Genomic DNA, 20,513 nt, shown 5'->3' on the forward strand with positions numbered 1-20,513 from the left:
TTCTATTGTTTAAACACAAGTGCTACCACTACCTCAGCTGGATAAAAAATACCCATTTGTTGCTTTCTCTCTGGCTTCCGATCTACACAATATAGTACTTCTGAATATTTCTTTAGAGATTGTTTTGGATAGTTAAGAAGAGGAAAGAAAACAACCCTTCTGTACTGCAATTTGGACTGCCATTTACAGCTAAATGTAGCTACAGCTACATTTACCTTCAATGATGCAATCAATGTAGCACTACTCACCAGCACCAGTAAAAGCAAAAATGATAAAAAATACACAAATGATATTTTTGTATTCAATGGAGAACATGATCAGCTCTTACATTGTCAGTATAATTTTACATTTTCAACATACGCCTTCCTCTTTTGAAGCACTATCGTGTAACTTTCATTAAAAATAACTACCACAGATAATTGTGGCATCTGTCTTTACTGAACTTCAACCATTTTTTTCTCTCTAATCCATGTTTTATTTCCTCTCTGTCTTGCTTAGCTTTGATTGCTGATTTGCATACCAAATCTGGTCAATGCATGAGCACTCACTCCCCTCCTCAATAATTTGAGCTCAGTGCTAAATTGATCAGTTTCTCCATTAAGCTCATCCTCACACAAACACCCTAGAGCTCCAGCTCTTTTGTGACAGCTCCACACAGAAACAATGTTGATCAAACCGTGAGGGTCAAGAAATAATAAAACAGAATTTTTGCTTTTCTTCAGGTGCTACTCCTAAATAGTTAAAGCAAGAATTCCATCGATTTTTCACTCATTTATGTCAAAAGACTAAGGAACAGTTGAAGCAACATGATGTTTTTTTTTTAAATTAGGAATGACTGATTTTCTTCTACTTTAAACCGAATTTACAGCACTGTTAAAGAAGGAGAAAGAAATATGGAAAGAAAAAATGTATTAGCAAATTGACCTTTTGAAGCTATGACAATAAATATAGCTGCTTACACCCAGCGTTTTAATGCTAACATACCTACATCTCTGCTTCCATAACCTCAATTTGTCTGTCACTTCCAGAGTCCAGTGACTCAGCCTCTGCTTGAAAAATCCAACCCTAAGTCCAACCCATTTGGCTATTTGGCTTCTACTGGCTCCTCAAAGATGAGACATAAAAGACATTAATTGAAAAACACTGAAAAATCTTATTCATCTCCTAATACCTACTTGTATCGCTAATATCAGTAGGGATTCCTCTGCATAAACCTTAGTGAAAGGCTTAAGGGATTATATTGTGAAGACAATGTTATAAAATGACAAGACAGTCATGTCAAACCCTCATTTACTTGAGTAACAAAATAATTATGCACTTCTAGAAAAGAGAACTACTCCTACCCACATTCTCATGCTGTTAACATTTACAATAATACCTGATTGCTAAACCTCCTTAACAACTTTCCAAGAACAACTTAACTTTCAGCAAGAAAAATAAAATCTTGTTCACTCCAGATCCTTGCAAAGGTACACAAGAATGTCGCTACAGAACATTTTTAACAGAAATTCAGACTGGGCATGTTAATTTAACCTCAGTGTGCCAAGAAAATTGAAAAGTACCACCTCTTAACCCTCAATATAATAGCAGAGTTTCAGATATGGTTATAAAATTGCACAGAACTACTTTCAGAACGGCCAAAAAATTTTTAAAAAATCAAAAGGAATTTTTTTCTCTTGACCTCTGTTCAAGACCATAAGAAAGTTACCTTATCTTTAAAATCAGAAGACTTATAATGAACAATTTTATACCAACACGTTGCCTGCTTTACTAATTTTAGGAGCCAAAACAAAACAGCTAGATATTAGTTTCCAACAGCTTTCTGAGCCATAAAGAAAACCTGTTCATACACTGTGAAGTTTAAAAAAGGCAAAAAGATGAAACAAACATTCCTTAATGAAAAATGGGGTACCAGTTTTGATATGATTACATCTATCATTTTTCTTATTTTAATTCTTGGGATGAATCTGCCTTGAAGAATTCCTCAAAGATGTGTAATGGAGCAGGTGGCTGTATCACTCCTGCTTCCAGCAGGGATGGCAAGAAGATTCTCAAGCATCTAGGCAGCTAAATTGTATCCTGAATAATTAGATTCAAATCACCTCTGATGCCAACAAGGAAATGTGGTGCTAACCATACGCCAAACACTTTCATAAGATGTTCCTTAAATGAATATTGCAAACTTCAGATGCAGTGTCTGTGCTTATGAACTTGAACACTGATCTTATGTAGTGAAGTTGAGAAAAACTTTTCTAAATCACAACTTGTAACTAATCTGATTTTTTTTTTAAATTTGTTTTGTTGTTTTCTTCTGTGGAAGGGTTTCTTCCCTCTTCTTTGTACTAGCAAAAGCTCTAAGCCCTTCCAGGGCCAGTTCAACACAGCAGCAAACTACTGCTGTCAGATTAAGTTTCTGCCTGCTTAGCAAGCTGAACTGGCTCAGTGACACATCCCAGAAGCAGCAGACTGAGAACAAAGGAGGGCACAGGAATATCCCCTTGTGGGAAGCTGCCAGCTGTCAGTCACACCTTCAGCAGAGGCACAGTCTGCCTGCAGCAGGAGGCAGCAAGCCACTTGCAGCAGGCAGGAGGATGAAGGAGCCCCATGCTCTCCCAGACATAATACTCTCTAGATGTACTGGGCTCAAGTATTGCTCAAATCAAATGCTATTTTACATACATTGCTACTTACATGCCAAGTAATCTGAAAACTCAGTTTCCATTCACCTCACCTTAGGCATACAAAGCTATCAAAATTTTCATTGACAAATATTGCATCTCATTTGCTCACCTGAAAAATTAACATCCCATTTATTTAAAAAACAAAAAACATTCATGGTATAGTGATGAACTTCAAGGAAAAGTTCATTTGTACAAAAAGATCATAATAAGCAACCTTAACTCTAGCATCTTCTAAATTGCATTTACAATTCCAACACTTCTTTAAAAATGCACACAGGGAACATCAGCTGGGTTTCACTATCCCCATTTCCTTATCCATCATACAGCAGCATTAATACTGCCCTATTATGTAAGACTTTTTTTTTAAAAAAAGCTTTTGTAATCACTTAGGAGTGCTTTGTACTAACAGAATGATAATAATTAACATGCCACTCAGTTATTCATGCTCTCTCATTTCTTCACACAGTGATTTCTTCTGCAGTACTAAGTTCTGGAATTTTCACATTTAAAGAAACATCACAAGAATGCCTTGCATTTTGGACTAGATAGGGGTGAGACCAGAAGTGATGCTCAGAGTTAACTCTGCACTCAGCTGCCCTCATGAAACGATTGCAGACAGGCTTTATCTTAATGACACGGTACTACTGAGCAGATTACTGGCCGTGATTCTCATCCTACTGCTTAAATAGTGGCTTGCTTTGAAGAAAGCCTGCCTTTTTCTTATGCTTCAGAAAAATTGGTCTTCTGGAGAATAAAAACAATCAAATTGGTTAACTGACATTACAAACTCATTTTTCATAGAATACTGCTGTTAAACAGACACTATGTTACATCCTGAATAAGTTCACGTGATGTTAACAAGTGTATTGTGCTGTCCAAGCAGGGTAGGAGGTTCGTTACAGTTAAAGTCAAGAGCTAAATTTCAGAGTCACTTTAACCCATTTATATACTAATTGATTTGCTCTGCATCTAGAAACTCACCCAATAATTAAAATGTTCTCAACAAAATTACTTTTACATTTAAGCTGTTTTTCTGAGTTTCTTGTTGTTTTTTAAGGAATGGGCTGTGTGAGCTTTGTATTGTCTACTTTAGATTTGTATTACGGTAATGCTGTTAAGCAGTGGATAAATACTGCATCATGCTGTTGTCCATAATTTATTCTACTTTTTCATCAAGAGGGACCCACAGTCAGTTCAGTATTACAGTGTTAAGTGGAACAAAGCACAAAGCATTTTATATAACATTTCTAAATGCTATATAAAGAGGTACTGTTCAGAAAAATTTTAACATACTTAATATTAACTCTAAATTTGCATTTTATCACTATTTTTTTTTGCAAAAAAATTTTTAAATTGGAAAATTTATTCTAGAAGTAAAATAATTTAATCTTAATGATTATACAAGTCTGTATTTAAATAACTTTGGTTCTTAAACATTTTACTCTCTCCTCCTGAGATAGTTCCATTCTTTTCATTAACAAATAAACAAATAACCAGGTCAAGACAATTGGAAAAAAGAAAACACTAATGCAAATTAAACAAATCACAGCTAATTGCTATTAGAACAATGAAATTTCAATGTGACAAAGAAAACAGAAGACTCCCCAAATTTGTCACCGAGCACAGAATTAACAGTGAGTATTAACTTAATGAATTAAAGTTGATTCCTTGAAATATATCAGAACTACTAGATCAGATGATCTCAACACACAAACACAGGAACCGGAAGGAGACAAGAACCACACAGAACATCATGACAGTACGAAGCCATAGAAATAAAAGCAAATCCTTGATGAGTTAACCAAGTGCAAAGGCACTTAAAGTGAAAAAATTTTAATAGATTCCAGAGCATCATCTGAAATGGGCACTAATTTATTACAAAAATAAAGTAACTGCTTCTACTCTTCTGAAGTTAAGTTTCAAATGTATCTTCTATTTTGTCAGAATACCCATTATACATGCTTACCCTCCCCCAAAGAAAAAAAAAAGCCCCAAAGTTTTATAGTTTAATATACTACCAAATGAAAAAAGCCTGTAATAAGACAAACACCAGAAAGAAAAGGACATTATGTACATGCTTTTTTTGTGTTCTACAAAGGTTTCATCCAATCTAGAAAATAACACAGTATAGCGTATGAATTGAGCACAAACATAACCACACACTTTGCTCTCATCCTAGAGAGTTAGAAGACAGGTGACTTCCCTCATTCTAAACATTTCCTCCTTATCAGGAAAGCACAAGCAAAATCTAAATGCAATTCAGCAACAGACAACGCAATCACAGATTTTCTGCCAACCGACAGGTGCTGACCTCCTACTTACTAACCGCACAGACACACCCTTTTCCCCTTCTCTCCTTTTTCAAACTGACACATATTAATTTGACCACACTTTTGGGTCAATACAGCTTATTAAGAAGTAAAAACTACTACTAATCATTATTAATCATTATTATTTCAGTCAATTTAGGAAGCCACAATAGCTAACCAAGGTGCTAGCTAAGCACTGAAGCAATGCAAGGAAGACTTGACTATCCACTCTCAGTGGCAGCAAGCTGTCAAACCAGGTTAGCTATCCCACTGAACCACACTCCCAGATTAGCAGAACAGATCTAGCTTTTCCTGTCCTCACTGTAGCCCTGTAACATGCAACAGCACATCCCGCCCCCCCCCCCCCTGCTTAAGACAAATTGAGCAAAACCGCCCCAAATAGACATAATCCCCTATTGTTATGAAACCATGCAAATTTTGCATTTTTGTTGACGAGTAAGGAAGAGGAAAGACCAAGAAATAACTAGATTCCTAAATTTGAAGGTTCTTTACAAAACATTCAGAGAAGTGAGGTAAAAATGAACAGTGTCAGCATGCTCCTTGTCATTAACATCCTCCACAAGACAATTGTATGCTGCCAACAAATTTAAAACATCCTTAAGTATTAGCTATTACATTTTGATCTTTGCACTGAATTATGACTGAAGAGTTCAGACATCACAAATGAACTACTTCCAAATAGGAAAAAGATGCTGAAAACATGGAAAATTTCCGGCCCTTCCCCCAGAACAGCTCTGGTATTTCAGAGAACTAAAACCCAAACATACAGCTCCACAACTTTGCCTCCCAGTTCTCAGTAAGCATCCATTTAGTATGATTCATGGTCAGAAAGTTCTGTTGTGTTTCAAATGTCTGCATTTTAAGTAAGAAAACTGAACCCTGCAAAACATTCATTAGTGGTGGACAGAATACATTTTAAGCCTGTATGTTCCATATTTTGGATGTCCAAAAAGTGATTTGGGTACCCCAGAACATGGATTATCCAAAGATATTAACAACAATGGCTACGCAACATTCCAAGATGCCAGAGTCACCCAACTCAACTAATTCAAAAGCAATCTGAATTTGAAGACTTTGCCTAGAAGCACGCAGCTCCTCAGCAGTTTAAGCTATTTTAAGTCAGTGCTGCTGGTCCCACCTTGACATACCCTAGTACTTGTGATCCAGTTCACAGCACTCAAAAACAACAGGAAAATTTCCCAGCTTTAGTATTCTGCTGGTTTAGCACCAAAGCATCTCATCATAGTCATTTACATCACCAGTTAACTGTCAGAAGGGAGAAAATATTCCTAGCCAGGGCTGTGTGAGCAGCACTGGACAGAAAGTATCGACTTAAAATTGTCGTAAGAGCAGTACTAGAACTGCAGCCTGATATACTTGAAGGAGTCAAATCTTCTGATGAGCACTAGCACTCAGAGGCTGACTGTTTTTTAATATGCCAGCAATACAGCTGCATAGTTCCTTCCTGAACCTCCAATACAACCTTCAGAAAAGAACAAAAAACCTGCTTTAAGAGCAAGAGCAATACCTTCAGGAGACACTCAACATAAGGTCTCAGAAATGTCCCCAGCATGGAAATAATTACAGGTTTAGACCAAGTGCATAAGAGGTTGTTGAATTTCTTTAAGTGAGAATTCTGAAGAGCTGATTTGAACACCAGCAGTTGGAGGTAGCAATATTAGCCACTGATTTTTTTTTTTCCTTTAAAGAAGAAAAATCACTGTGAGGAACCGCCCAAAACAATTCACACTTTGAAGATTGGTGAAGTTTTTTTTTTTTACTTTGGAACCTATTATAAAAAAAAAAAACCTTAGTAATACAAACTGGTATATTTTTACACCAGCTAGGTATTACAAAGCATGTAACTGAAGTGAAATCTGTCAATACGCAATAAAAGGTTAAATCTATTTTTCCTTGCACCAAGAATACAAAGCAAATTCATCATCTGGTGAAGGGAGGGTTGAGGTTCTTTTTCAACCAGGGTCTCCTCGAGTTGTAGTTGACTTGCACAAACTTATTGGAATGTTTACAGTAAGTAAAACATTTACTTGCCTCTACCTCCATAACTGCTGGATCATGGTTGTCTCTGCTCTTAAAGGAGACCTGAAAAGCAAAAAAAAATTGGGCATGTGCCCTATTTTGCTTCTTTAAGATGTTTAATAGAGGCATGAAGGGCTGGGATTAGCGTTTTTATTTTATCCTGTGAGGGATACATTTTATTCCTTCTTGTTTACACTTGAGACTGATATCCCAAGAAACCACAATAAGCCGTAAGACAACCTAGTTAAGCAAAAACAATGCAAAATTCAACAGAAGTTAAGTCACGGAAAAAAGAGCTTCAGTCTTCCCCCTTCCCACCCCTCCCAGTCCCTTGAAATCCTACTTCATCTGAGCAACCAGTAACTCTGGAAAGGGATTCCGTGTTAAATACTCCTGCACAGACACGGCTGGTGATTTGCACACTTTTTATAAACTAACATCACATATACTATGAAAAAATAAGTTACTCCCCCTAGAAATTCAACTGAGATACAGCTTAAATTCATAAGATAAAAAGCAATGTACAAAGTCATTTTCAGAGCCTCTTTATGTTGTGAAACAGCAAAATAAGCGCAAACACAATTTTTAGAAGTGCTTTGCAGAGAGAAAAAATCAGAAAGAATGAAAAAAACAAGCCATGAGCCAGCTAACCACTAAAAGTAGCCCAACACGTCTATCTCATCCACTATTAATATAGCTGTAAAATACAGTTTGTACATATGCTACGATATAGCTACCACAAAAGCTGCCATCATTTTTCTAAAAAATACTGAATTTCACCTGATAGCCAGATACTAATTTGTAAAATAATAATGATGATTAATGATGAATGAAGATCACATAAAGAGAGACAACACCACTGATTCCATTCAAAAAATGGTTTAAGCCCCTTCCATTCCTTCCATCCACTCCTCAGCTACATAATTTCAATGTATGAGAGGGGAAAGGCACAAAGTCCAATTTTTATTTAAATAGGGAAGGTAATAATGTTGCTCATGAAAAACACGTAATTATCAGGAAGGAAGCCTAAAAATATGAAACATAATACATCTAAGTACATTAAAATACATACTTAAAATCCAGTTATAAGTTATGCTGTCTTTAACCTATTTCAGTTTGATAAACTACCCTCAACCAATGTTGGGTTGTAGTCAATGTCTGAAGCTAAATCAAATCCATGAACTTGCTGAAGCTCCTCATCTTGATGTACATGGAATGCGATCTTGCTGAACTGCTTTAGAATTAGTCAGCCTCATCATCCTCCTCTGACAAAAGAGTATTTTGATATACTCAGATTAGAGCACCTGGTGACAGAAGATACAGTTCTATAAGCACTGCTTTCAGGAACAGCACTGATGCACACGATTTGCTAAGACAGCATGTGTTCCAAACAAGAGCTGGCCAAAGACCTGGGTGTCTTTACCCTAGGTCCGTTCTCCAACTTAACTCTGTGTAATAGCAAGAAAAAATTACAATTCTCCAGCTGCAACAAGCTGCAAGTCCCAACTGAAACAGTACGAGCGCTGAATGAAATCTCTACAGTGGAGAATTCAAAGTTTGTTTGGTTTTGTTTTTATTTTAACAGAAAGATGAACTATAAGCAGAAGATGGAATCAAAAAAAATCCACCTAAATTATAAATGCTATCTAGTAATTTATTTTCTGTTAAGCTGAAAGTGAGAAAATTAAGTTTGCCTCATATGAGTAACTCTTAGAGCTTTACAAAGTTTAAGATTCCAGAATAATACACACGATTCTTTTCTCAAAACTCGGAAGAAAAATATCCACAAAATTATACTGTTTCCACCTCTCCATTGAACAAGAATCCTCTTCATCTAAATCCTCCTAATTTATTGGGTGATTTAATGGTGAAATAAACTAGAAGTTAAAGTAAAATTTGTTTAATGTAGTCACTCACGTATCTCATGTCATGGAACCTGAGGGTGAAGTTTACCTCCTCAAGTAAGCTCATTACTTCACAATTAGCTCTCAATGAATAGCAGTCCTTACTCTGCTACTTCCCCTGCGCTGAGCCGCTGCTTAAACAACTGCTCAGAGAGGCAATTCGGAAACCAGTGAACTCAGCTGACTCTCAAGAATGTACATGAAACAGCAAGAACAAGAGTCTTAAGACTTTGAACGGGAACTGACCATCAAATCAATTCCAATGCCATACCACTCATAGAAGAACTGCAGTAATTTGTGATAGCAAGAATATCGTTTCCTTGACGACTAATAATATGAATAGCTCAGGAATTACTCTGCTTAAGAGTGTGTAACCCTCTTCAATTGTGTATTATTTGACAAAATTTAAGTAAAGATCATTTGAATTCAATTCTGATTCAAGGACTTATGTATTTCAAAATCTACTATGCAACCAACTTAGAAAAAAAGTATATTGTATTCTTTTTAAGATTACCAAACAAACCAGTGACATCAAAATATCCTACCTTTTTTAGTAATGTTTTTAATACCCCTTTTACTGTGCAACAGCTCCTACCCACGCAGCTGTTTATCTCAATAACCCCCTTAAGCAACTATTTCACACAAAGCATTAAACACAGAGGACCAAAAAAACTGAAAAGCTACAGGAGCTCTAAGGCTACTCCTGACCCATAAAATGTTCCCACAGCCAATTGATCCAAATGGAAGTCTAAGATCAGTTTCAATGCTCTACCTATACAGCTTTTCTCCACAGTGATCTAAAAGAAATTTCTCTTCTGCTATAACTTACAAACAATAGCTAGACCACATACTCAAAGTCTTGCTACAAAACCATACAGTCTCATACGGAAAAGAGCCTTTACTAAGAACATTCAGAAAAATCAGGAAAAAAGCAGACATTCTTCCTGTTAATAGAGTATGTTTTAACCATTTAATAAACTACAGTAACAGTCCACGAAAGTCAAAACAAAGTTTTAAGTACAAATCATGTGTTCAGCCACATGCATGTAAGTATTTCCTCCCTGTTCCACCCCCAATGCCTACCCTGCAGGAAGGGCTAAGATACCTTACTTTTGTAAACAGATCATCATCCTCTTCATGTGGATGAACAAGTCTGAGATGGCAATAAAATTTTAGCCACTAAACTGACTGTAGACAATATACAAATACTTAATACACCAGTATTCAAGCTCCAGAAAGAAAGGGATATAATGCAGTTGTAACGTATGCCACGTAAAAAGTAGGCACAGCACATTTTCTACAAAGAAGTTGAAAGAGATGTACAGGAAAAGATACACAGATAAATCAATGGATGAACAAAGAACCCACAAAAAATGCTGTCATCTTTAAGACATCTCAAAGCAAGATGAGAAATGTTTTATGAAATGGTTAAAGCGCAGTATCATGTCCAGTAAATATAAAATTGGATCATGTTTCTAATTTGGGAATGAAGGAAGAATCAAATCAGTTAAGCCACAGAACTATTGTCATGTTATTCGAATAGCTGAAAACCGACCCTGGATTACTGTCATATATACACACAAAAACTTACTGTGTAAAGGCCAACTCATGGTGTGGATTTGCAAATTGGCTGGAAAGGCTAAGAACACTTTCGTAACTCTTGCCAGCATGAACAAACCTTGGAGGTGAGCATGAACTTACAGGGTCAATCAATGCTGCTTGTTGAAGAATCACAACAGTCAGCCAAGCATGACTTACTTTTAACAAGCCTTGAAGAAAACAACAGAGAAAAGACTGTGTGTGTAAAAATACTGTCTAGATCTCTGTATCTCTTCAACAGTCATCTTAATATCCGAATTATAATTATGAGAGCACAGGAAATCCACTGGCTAGAAGAGTTGTGGCATCAATTCAAAATATTCAGATATACAAACAATAATTTATTGAAACAAAAAAGTGCAGAACAGAAAATACACTACTATCTTTTGATCTTTTCAAGCAAGTTGTTACATTGTAAAGTATAATTTATTGGTAAATTTGTTAAGTGATTATTTTTCTCTGCCTTTTCCTGTGAAAAGTGATTTCAGTTTTATAGTATTGAAGACTTCAGGCTGCATCTCTACTTTACTTGTGTCCACAGACGGTAAGAGAACACAAGTAGCTCATCTCACAAAGATTAATCATTAGCCATAAAATTAAGTTTTTATCTGGGCACTTAAAAATATATATATATATATATATATAAGCTGTTTTAACAACTTTCTCTAGCATAATACAACATGCAGGATAACTTACCTATTAGAGTTCTAAAACACTTCCCATTTTAGACAGGAGATGGTACCTTCAGAGTTAAGAATTGGAACAACAAACTAACTCTTGAATCTGATAAACAATTAGTACTTAAAAATTTTACTAAACACAGATTCAAAAACAGAGGCATGCAAACAGTTTTTCCCAATATACATACGTATAAGACACAGGAACACAATTTTAACAGCTTTTCCTCGAACTAAGAAAAGAAGTCTGCACTGTATATATTCCCTGAGAGTCCAAAGAGCAGCTGAAGTAACACTGAATAAGCACATCTGAAAGTCCAGGCACAGAAATAACTGGTACACAACTCTGTGTAAGCTTATTATTTGTACAATTCAAGTGCTTCCCTTGAGGAATAAGGAGATAAGCACTTCTGTGGTATGTAGACATAACCACACGGTCCTGTTCACTACAACATCCCAGGATACCGTAGATTTTGGAAGCTCTATGTGTCCTAACGTTCATCCTCACCTCCAAGTAATTACATAGCTCTAACCACTATAACTACTGTATCTTCTGATATGAAGACAGACTGAAGAGACTGGGAATTCAAAGAACTGGTAAAATATCTAGTTTGATACATATGAAAATGACTTTTCTCACTTGTGGAAAGCAAGAAACTTTATTATTACACAAAATGTATTCGTAAAAATCACATATAATCAGCATTTATTAATACATTTATGGGGAAAAAAATGCCTTCTGCTACCGCTGCCACTGTTTTGTGGAGACAACACATAGTTCTCACCTTATCTCTCAGGTCTGGTCTTATCTATCTGATCAAACTTGCTGCAGAATTTCATTCCTGATGGCTATTAGATTAGGCTTCCTTTTTGTCTTTAAAATCCATGAAGATGAATTTGTTGCACAGCTGAGTATATTTTTTTTCTTAAAACAATCAAAAACCTCCAAAAAACATGTTAAGCCTGCCTAAATTAAGAAATTTTTCTGAACTAAATTCTTAAGGCCAGTAACAAGATGTATAACAAAAGCCCAGTACTCAAATCGTTAAGGTTTGTTTTTGAATGGTGTTCTCAAATTCAGGCAATAGCAACTATAGAGGGCCTCATCCAGAATGTCCAAAGCAAGACAACTTAATATACGAATATTCTACTCAATTAAAATGTTGGGTTCTCTGAGAATACATGGAGTCAAACCACACTGGAGCCCCAAAATTTTAGGTTGATTCTCGCCAATAAACTGTTTTAATTTTAGCGTATCTGAATATATACATAAAGGGTGGGAAACTGTACGAAGCAAAGTGTAGGAAAAAAACAAATTGAACCTAACTGTAGAATTGTTATACATTTCAGTAGTATACGCTTCCTTGACATACAGGAAGACTAAAAGTCTTGGTGATTTATTAAAAAAATTGATAAATTAAGTGTTCTATTTGACTATTGAAATTTTATTCAGTACCTATTACAGTTATCATTTTTTTTTTTAACCTAATCTTAACTACAACTAAAATTTTTTCCAATTTCAAAGTCTTTGACTAGAAAGAATCATTAGGATGATCTCATCTGGCCTCCAATACATCATAGACCATTACTTTTCAACAGAAAAAGAATCGCTCTGACAGTAATCACTGCAAATTGGTTTAGAGCATTGCCAAGGTCATCATAACTTGACTCAGTTAATATATGTAATTAAAGTTTGTTTCTAGATGGATTCTTCACATTTTCTTGAAGGTAATTCCAAATCACCCAAAAGCCTATCTTAAAAAATCCTTAGGTTTGAGGCACAAACACTTTAATTGTAAATTCTTTTCATAAATTTTGAATTTTTACCCCTAAAGAACAACATTCTTGTCCTGACTGTCCAAATGGTTAAGAAAAGGGAAAGAGAACATTAATATCACCACTATGTTAAAATGTTACATAGTTGTGCCCAGAAAATCCTCAGCACAGAGATTAACTCAAATACAAGATGCATATGGGTACATTGTTATGTACCTAAAAGGTATGTGTACAAATGTGAGACACACTCCAACCGTAAATAAATTATTGCTCAGATTTTCAGTGTTTTCGTCATTGATTTTACATAGGCAGAATCCAAGCCCGCAGGAAACTACAATTCATTGGTACATTTACAATAAAAACAAGTTTTATGATGTGTTTTCAGCAGCACTGTTTTCATCAAGGAGGAAGAGGTATGTTTAATGGTTATATATTGCAAACAACAAGTACCATCAATTCAGGTTACGGCGGCAGGAGGAGACGAGAGGTCTGAATTTTCCTCATGTTGTACATAAATTCTGTGACCAGGATGCTTAACAAACAGTATTACTCTAGAGGGCTACTCAAAGAGGAAGCCATTTCACAACTTTTAGATTTTTCATGTCCTGAAACTTCTTAAGAAGAAATTTTAGTTTCTTCAAAGGTTACAGAGATTTTGCTACTCGAACACAGGATTTTTATCCAAGTTAAAAATGAAGTTCAGCAATATTCAATGGGGTGGGTACAGAAAATTATCTGTTCAATTTAGATGGCATTTTTCAAATGGAAAAAGAGTTAGTAGACTTCAAAATGAGAATTTCAATTCAGTCTTAGAAGCCTAGTGTCTGTTTCAGTTAATTCTAGGTTTAAAAGCCATTGACAGCCTTCTTTGTCCAATAATGGAAACATAATCCACTAAGTTTGCATAAGCAAAATTATTAGGATCCCAAACAGAAGCAGTGTGTATAACGGACTTATACTGACAGAGAAACTGCACTCTACGAAAATTAGATATACAGAAATTTCTCTCAAAAAAGACTGCAAACCCTAAAAAGAATGGGAAAGCACGCTCAGGCAAAAAGGGTCTAGGAAAGGCAATCGTTAAAGTCAAATAAGTTCCTTTACTTTCCCCCATTTTGAAACTACAAATAATTGCAACACAGTAATTTTCCTTTCTGCAAAAAGAGGTGGATGTAGGGATTACAAAATAATACAGTAGATTAATGCCTATTCAAAACTGAATATAGCAACATTACTTTGAAACTTCGAAGATTGAAATAGGAAATTTCACTAAAACACATGAAATACTTCCCCCCCAAAATAAAATTCGAATGTATAATCTTAACTCCAATATAAGGAAAATACACAGAAAACGCTGGCAAACTATTTTCAAGTGACCGAAGAAAATGAAATGTAATCTGAACAATTTAAACAGAAAGATCAGATAGGCCTATTTTCTTTAGAGCGAATAAAAACTACAATGTCCATTTAAGATGATTCATTCCGGAAGAACATACTCCTCAACTTTATCTGAAGTTAGGACTTGATACTACACACAGGAAAGTTTAAGGAAACCTTAAGAAACTAGCTTTGATATTAGAAAGACTATCTGTGACTGGACTGTGGGGGTTGCAACACTCACCTAAAAAGTGAAACTACCTTTCAACAAGCATATCTGATCATAGGAAGCTATCTAATCACTGCAGAACCTAATCCTACATGGATGAGCTCACTCACTCATATTGCTGCACCACAACACTAAGAAATAATTCCACTAATCTAAATGCATCTCAAATTCACATTCCACTTTTTTTTTAAACAGTGCAGAAAACGGAAATTGGAAAAACAGTTAATGAAATGGCCAGAGATCATTCCACTTCAAATGTCAGATTATAAAATACCTTATCATATTTTTCTTTAATGCTTATCACCCTTTACTTAGTATGAAAGTGGAGTTGGGTAGAGGAGGAAAGTCTACATTTATTCACCTTATGAATTACCTGAGGAAAGTACATTCCATAGTCATGTGAAAAGTTTTGCTGTTAATTAAATGCAATTAAATTATTTCATGGATTTCATGACTTAATATAGCCAGAAACAAGCATTTCCTTCAAAAGAAAAGCAGACTACTACAAAAACATGCTATTTCTGAGATGTCATCTAAGCAAGGCCTTCCACTGTTTTCTTTCTGTAAACCATGATGAAATCCCCCAATTAAAACCTCTTTTGTTACCCCCCCGCCCCCCCAATGACTTTTCACTGCAGTTTGACCATCAGATTACTGAATTCCAGTAACGAATAAAAGTTAGCTTTCTCCCCTTTAACCAGTGATTCTGTTTGGGTTTTCAAGGAAACAAGAAAAACTTTCAGTTTTCCATACTTAAAACAGCTTTTTAAGGTGGTGTTGTATCTGCAAATCATTTGTTGCCATTTAGTTCTAAAGTTGTATCTTGGACTATGTATCAGTACTGCTAACCATTAAGTATGTCTTCTCAACAAGCTTGGTTGCCTGCAATAATTGGGCACAACTAACGAATCTGATTTATTGCATGTTACCTTGATTCACCTAACAGTTCAAGCTCTGAAGTTCCAGTTAAATCATCATGTATTTCCATATTCATATTCACCAAGATCTTAAAAAAAAATTAGCGCACACACTTTGAGGCAATTACAGTAATTACTCCTTTTCACTTACTGTTTCACATTTTTGGCCAATTAGTCTAGCATCAGACATTCAGCCACTGACAAATTTTCCTTCCAGAACAGACCTGTTCAAGTTTATTTTGTTTGCTTATTTTTGTCTTTTGAAGAACACAGACATTTCCAAACTTCCTAAGTAAGGCAACCAAGTTGCTCCTTAATTACCCTGGATGAACAAAATAAATATTTAAGTGTTACTGTCAGAATTCTACAAATCAACAGCCATAAGAACAGGTATTTTGAACATTTTCAATTTTACAGGATTATTCACGGAGCATTACTACCAGAAGAAAACAAAGAACCACAAAGATTACAAGTCTCTTCTAGCTTAACTCCCTTGCCTTGTTCTTCTTTGGTATTTCTGCTTACATATGAAAAAAATACTGCTAATCAGAGAATTGTATCTAAGACTGAAGGGTTCCTATCCAAAATACTGTATTTGGTTTTGTCACGTACTTAAGAAATCTAAGAGAAAAATACTAATTTGCTACAAAATCATGCAAAAATCTGATCTGAGAATTTATTTTTTAATATAAAACACCAAATATTAACAGAAGCTGAGAAAACCAGTTATGTCAGAAAACATGTTCCAAACACCTGGAATAGAAAAGCTCAGACAAACTTAAGTTTCGTAAAGCACTCTCTGCCATTTGTAAGCAATATAGTAACATTTCAAAAAACAGTGAAATAAGGATCCATGACAACAGATCTTCACAAAGATGAATGACATGGAACAGGGTAGAGAAAGCATCTTCCAAATATATCTTCCAACTCGGGACATCAAAGTTGTTGTTTGTTTTAAAACTTGAACTATAGCCAGGATTAATGAATTGGGACATCTAAGAGTCAGAAAGAATCAAGACACTTTGTCTTCCTTTATAGTCACTAGATTCACGGCAGCGGAAAAAAACAACACGGAACAAAAACAAGAAATCGAAAAAAAAAATCCACAAAACAAAGCAGCCTCCAAACAGCTGAAAAAATCCTGTTAATTTTTTTCACCTCACGTCTTCCCCACCAGATAAACGAGGGCATTATCACTGTTTAATACAAGTTTTAATTGAGTACTGTCACTGGTGGGAAGAAAAGTGCGGAACCACTACTTTCCATATCAAACAAAGCAGGTAATTAACAGCTATTCTGGCACAATCCCTTATCACCAAAATACACAACACTGTTAAGTTCTCTCAATGCCAATGCTTTGCTGCAACAAAGGAAAGCTGATGTTTCAGGGTCACATTCACTCTTTTAATACACAGGCATAAATTTACTGCTCAGTCAGACACCTATAATTAAACACAAGAAGAATATAATTCTAATATTCAGACAGGCTTGCATATGAGTGGGATATTTCCCCCTGTAAAGATGATTGCCTTTCATTTTTTGGTTTCAAGTAGCTACAGTTCACTTAGTTTTGATTACATAGCAATTAGATATGCAAATACAAGAGATCTAAAAAAACGCTTTTTCATATGTCAGATTGTAAGCAATCAAGCTTATTCTTTTCTCCTATACACACAAGCTATTCATTAAATAGCTATTGTCTTAAAAACATTCCAACAGATTACATTTATCAGGGTTTTAGAGGCAAATATGGGAGCGCACAATACCCAGAATATAGCCCATCAGGGAACGAAAAAGATATTACAATTAATTTAATATATACACGATAGTGGTTAACTAAGTTAGAACTAAATGCAGCATTCTTTGCGTATTTTCTCACTATCACTATTATCAATATTTAAGCTCCCTGTATCTTGAAATTTTAAAAATCAGTTTGTACACCTAATGATACTGTAGGTAATAAATTTCAGAGTCCAAAATACAGAATTATTGAATATTATTAACATTTTTTCAACACATTGAAAGAGAGTCACCACGAAACCTCACAGGTAGCAATGTTTTGGTGAGATTTTGGCCTCTCACTATTATTACTATTTCTGTGTTCACGGATACATTCTGTGTGGAGTGCAGACTCTTACAATTTCATACATCTGGATCACAAAAATTAACTTGCTTTTTGCAAAACCTTTCACAGAGCCTTTAGAAGTGACCCACACTTTCGGAGATCTACTGATTAAAGGTTAAGGTAGTGGAAAATGAAGTCTAGAAGCACCTCTGAAGAACAGGGACTAGCAGAACTACTGCAGCATTCTGAGAAATTGTTACCTACAACTACGGTTTGCTATTGACAGTTGGCAATGCTTGCTCTTGCAAAACTCTAAAAAAGCAAGAACAGAATGGGATGGGGAACGGAAGGAGAGGTAGCTTGGTTAATTGTTTCTTAAAACAAACAAAAATCATCTCCAAGCCTTTTTTTTTTTTCTAAACAAGCCTGTGTTTTCAGTGACTCAGCTGTGAGGAAATGCGGACTAACAAAGGAAGCTAAAACACTCATCTTCCTAAAGGCTTGGCTTGGCTTTAAGATAACCTAAGTAAATAAAATGCCTTCCTAGTTGATTTCCATGATTGGCAACTACCCTTCAAGACGTGTCTCACAGGAACACAGATCCGTTCTCAAGGTCAGGAGATTAGCAAAAGTTACAATAGATGCCTAACTCAGAAGCTTCTTGAAAAACCTGGGAAAAAAACACCACAAACTTTGCAGCCCAGCACAAATACAGTGCTGTAGGCCCTGAAGTGTTCCAGAAACTCAGAGTTGTCCATGCAACATTTACATCCCCTCTGTTGCTTCTTCCCTAAGGGTCACTATAAACAACTGAGCAGCAAATGTGACCTGAATACTTGAACTCCTACCCAGTACAGGCTGACAAAGAACTGCACCACTGACAGGGGAACCCAAATATTCCCTCCCAGCAATGCCCCTGCAAACGCTCCTCCAACTCTTATGTGGTACTCCACACAAGACGCTGGAAAAACCCTGTATCTGCTACTGTGAAAGGCTACAGAAATTGTTCTATGGACAAAATCTTCTAGCATCCTTCGGTAAATAACACATAAAAGCCAGGACAGTTTGGTTCACAATTACATTGCCTATTTTAATTCTTTGAGGAATGAAAAGGGATTTCAGTATTTCCCAGAGATACCAATTAATCTTAACCTCTAATTTTTACCCATTCCTCACAGCACATGTACAAATTACCTAGAGAAACCTCTGTCCAAGTTGGAGGGCAACATCAGTATCTACTCTCCGACTCCTTCAGAGACTTCACATCTCTTCTGAAGTTCTTACATTCAGAGCTCATGTCACAGTAACATCAAGGCAAGTAAATGGCATGAATTCAACAACCATCTTAACTACTGGGACTTATTTATTTTGAATTCTTTTTGTTGGATTTTTTTTCCTTCACTTTCAGATGCTCTTCTGCATTTGAAACATTTTTATCTGTTCATTAGTTAGTGTCATGAAAAGTCTGCCATGAATTTCTTATGCCTCATCTCATCTTTCTTGCTTAACTCCAGTGCTTATATCATGCTCTACCTTTATGCAATTCTATGTTCCTAGAAACCAAAATTCAGTTTAATGCACTTACACAGCATCTCCTATTTTCAGAGAATAAATGAAACACCACGGAAATTAACCCTCCTTTTATTATAATGATTAATAAAGCATAAGACCAGTCAGAAGGAGGTCACCAGGGACCAAGGCTGAAAAATATAACCACAGAATATCTCCGTAGAGAACTAAGAAGAACTGCAAGTAAAAGCAAGGAAAATTAAAACAACTCATGAAACAAGAGAGAAGTTCATGAAATAAAAACAAAAAAAATATCGATCTAGTTCAAAACAAAAGGAACAGAAGCAGTAGGAGACATCTTCTTGAACCTACGAAGACTCGAGAAGAAAAATCTCATGTCGCTTTTGCTATTAAAATATAACTGTTCCATAAATTAGTCAGATTTCCATCTACACTACTGTGCATGTATGTTTGTTCCCCAGGGATATCAGTTCTTCATACAAGAAAATATCGCTTCCCATAAACCGGGTAGCAAATTCATTTTATTTTTGTACCAATTAGGCATCTCCTTCCCATACCAATTCCCCATCTATTCTCATCAAGTTTTCTGTGATTCTGTCACATGTTCTAGTGAAACCAAGAAGTTGATATTCCCCCCACTTTCTCATAGCTGAAGTCTTCCTATTACTTGAGCTGCCAACTATACTGTTAGGCAGATAAAACCTATTGACAACTGCCTGAATCAAGTCACTGTTTTGCAGATTCTACTTTCAACGATCTAAAATAGCCTGTTTTCTTAATTTTAGCTACTGAGGTTAGAGGACAAGATCTTGGTTGTCTTGCAGGCATACAGTACTGAACTGACTTATGATCCAAATTACATTCAAGCATTACTCATGGTAATGAACTCATCAAGCAAGCATGAATACTGTTCATTGTGTCTGTTCCATAACTAGTTTATGGCACTTAATAATTAAATCAGACAATTTACCCTGAATGTCAGACTCAATTAATTAAGTTAAATGGTCTTCAAGCAAGTTTAGTACTAGCCACTCTTAAGTCTTGTTGTATTCTACTTCTGCAAGAGTAACAAGTCTTTAAAGAGGATAACAGATTTGTGTACTCAGCCTTAAACCAAGTTTAACTGAGTAAGTTCTCATCCTTAAACACAGGTAGCCAACACTGAGTCCTTATGATTTTTAATCACATTTATATTGTTAAAGATACATCCATGGTGTGCATGCAATTCAGTGGGTCCTACACCCATCAAAACACTCCCGATTTACTGCCCACCAAAGCAAAGTGGAAAATGTGCAAAAATTAGCAGACAAAAATTGCTAACTACTCTCAGAAAAGTCTAATAAAAACATGCAACTGTCCATCAATAAAAACTAAACCACACTTTTCAG

The 20,513-nt window shown here is 35.7% G+C and overlaps 1 protein-coding gene across 15 annotated transcripts in view; it reads right to left on the reverse strand.

The window, feature by feature from the left end:
* The window catches only part of QKI (QKI, KH domain containing RNA binding), a 160,406-nt gene that overhangs the window by 68,250 nt on the left and 71,643 nt on the right, over positions 1-20,513 (reverse strand). For 9 of the 15 annotated variants that reach the window (XR_010830320.1, XR_010830319.1, XM_066994140.1 and 6 more), the window contains exon 4: positions 7,064-7,114. The exons of 5 other annotated variants lie outside the window; for them this stretch is intronic. Coding sequence is in view for 8 of the 10 variants with exons in the window: in XM_066994140.1 (XP_066850241.1) it covers positions 7,064-7,114 (51 nt within the window). In the remaining 2 variants the exon portion in view is untranslated. The remainder of the gene's footprint in view (positions 1-7,063; positions 7,115-20,513) is intronic. One more of the 15 variants, XM_066994139.1, reaches the window with a different exon arrangement.

The sequence above is a fragment of the Anser cygnoides genome, chromosome 3 (assembly GCF_040182565.1).
Source record: "Anser cygnoides isolate HZ-2024a breed goose chromosome 3, Taihu_goose_T2T_genome, whole genome shotgun sequence".
In the NCBI taxonomy this organism is placed as follows: domain Eukaryota; kingdom Metazoa; phylum Chordata; class Aves; order Anseriformes; family Anatidae; genus Anser; species Anser cygnoides.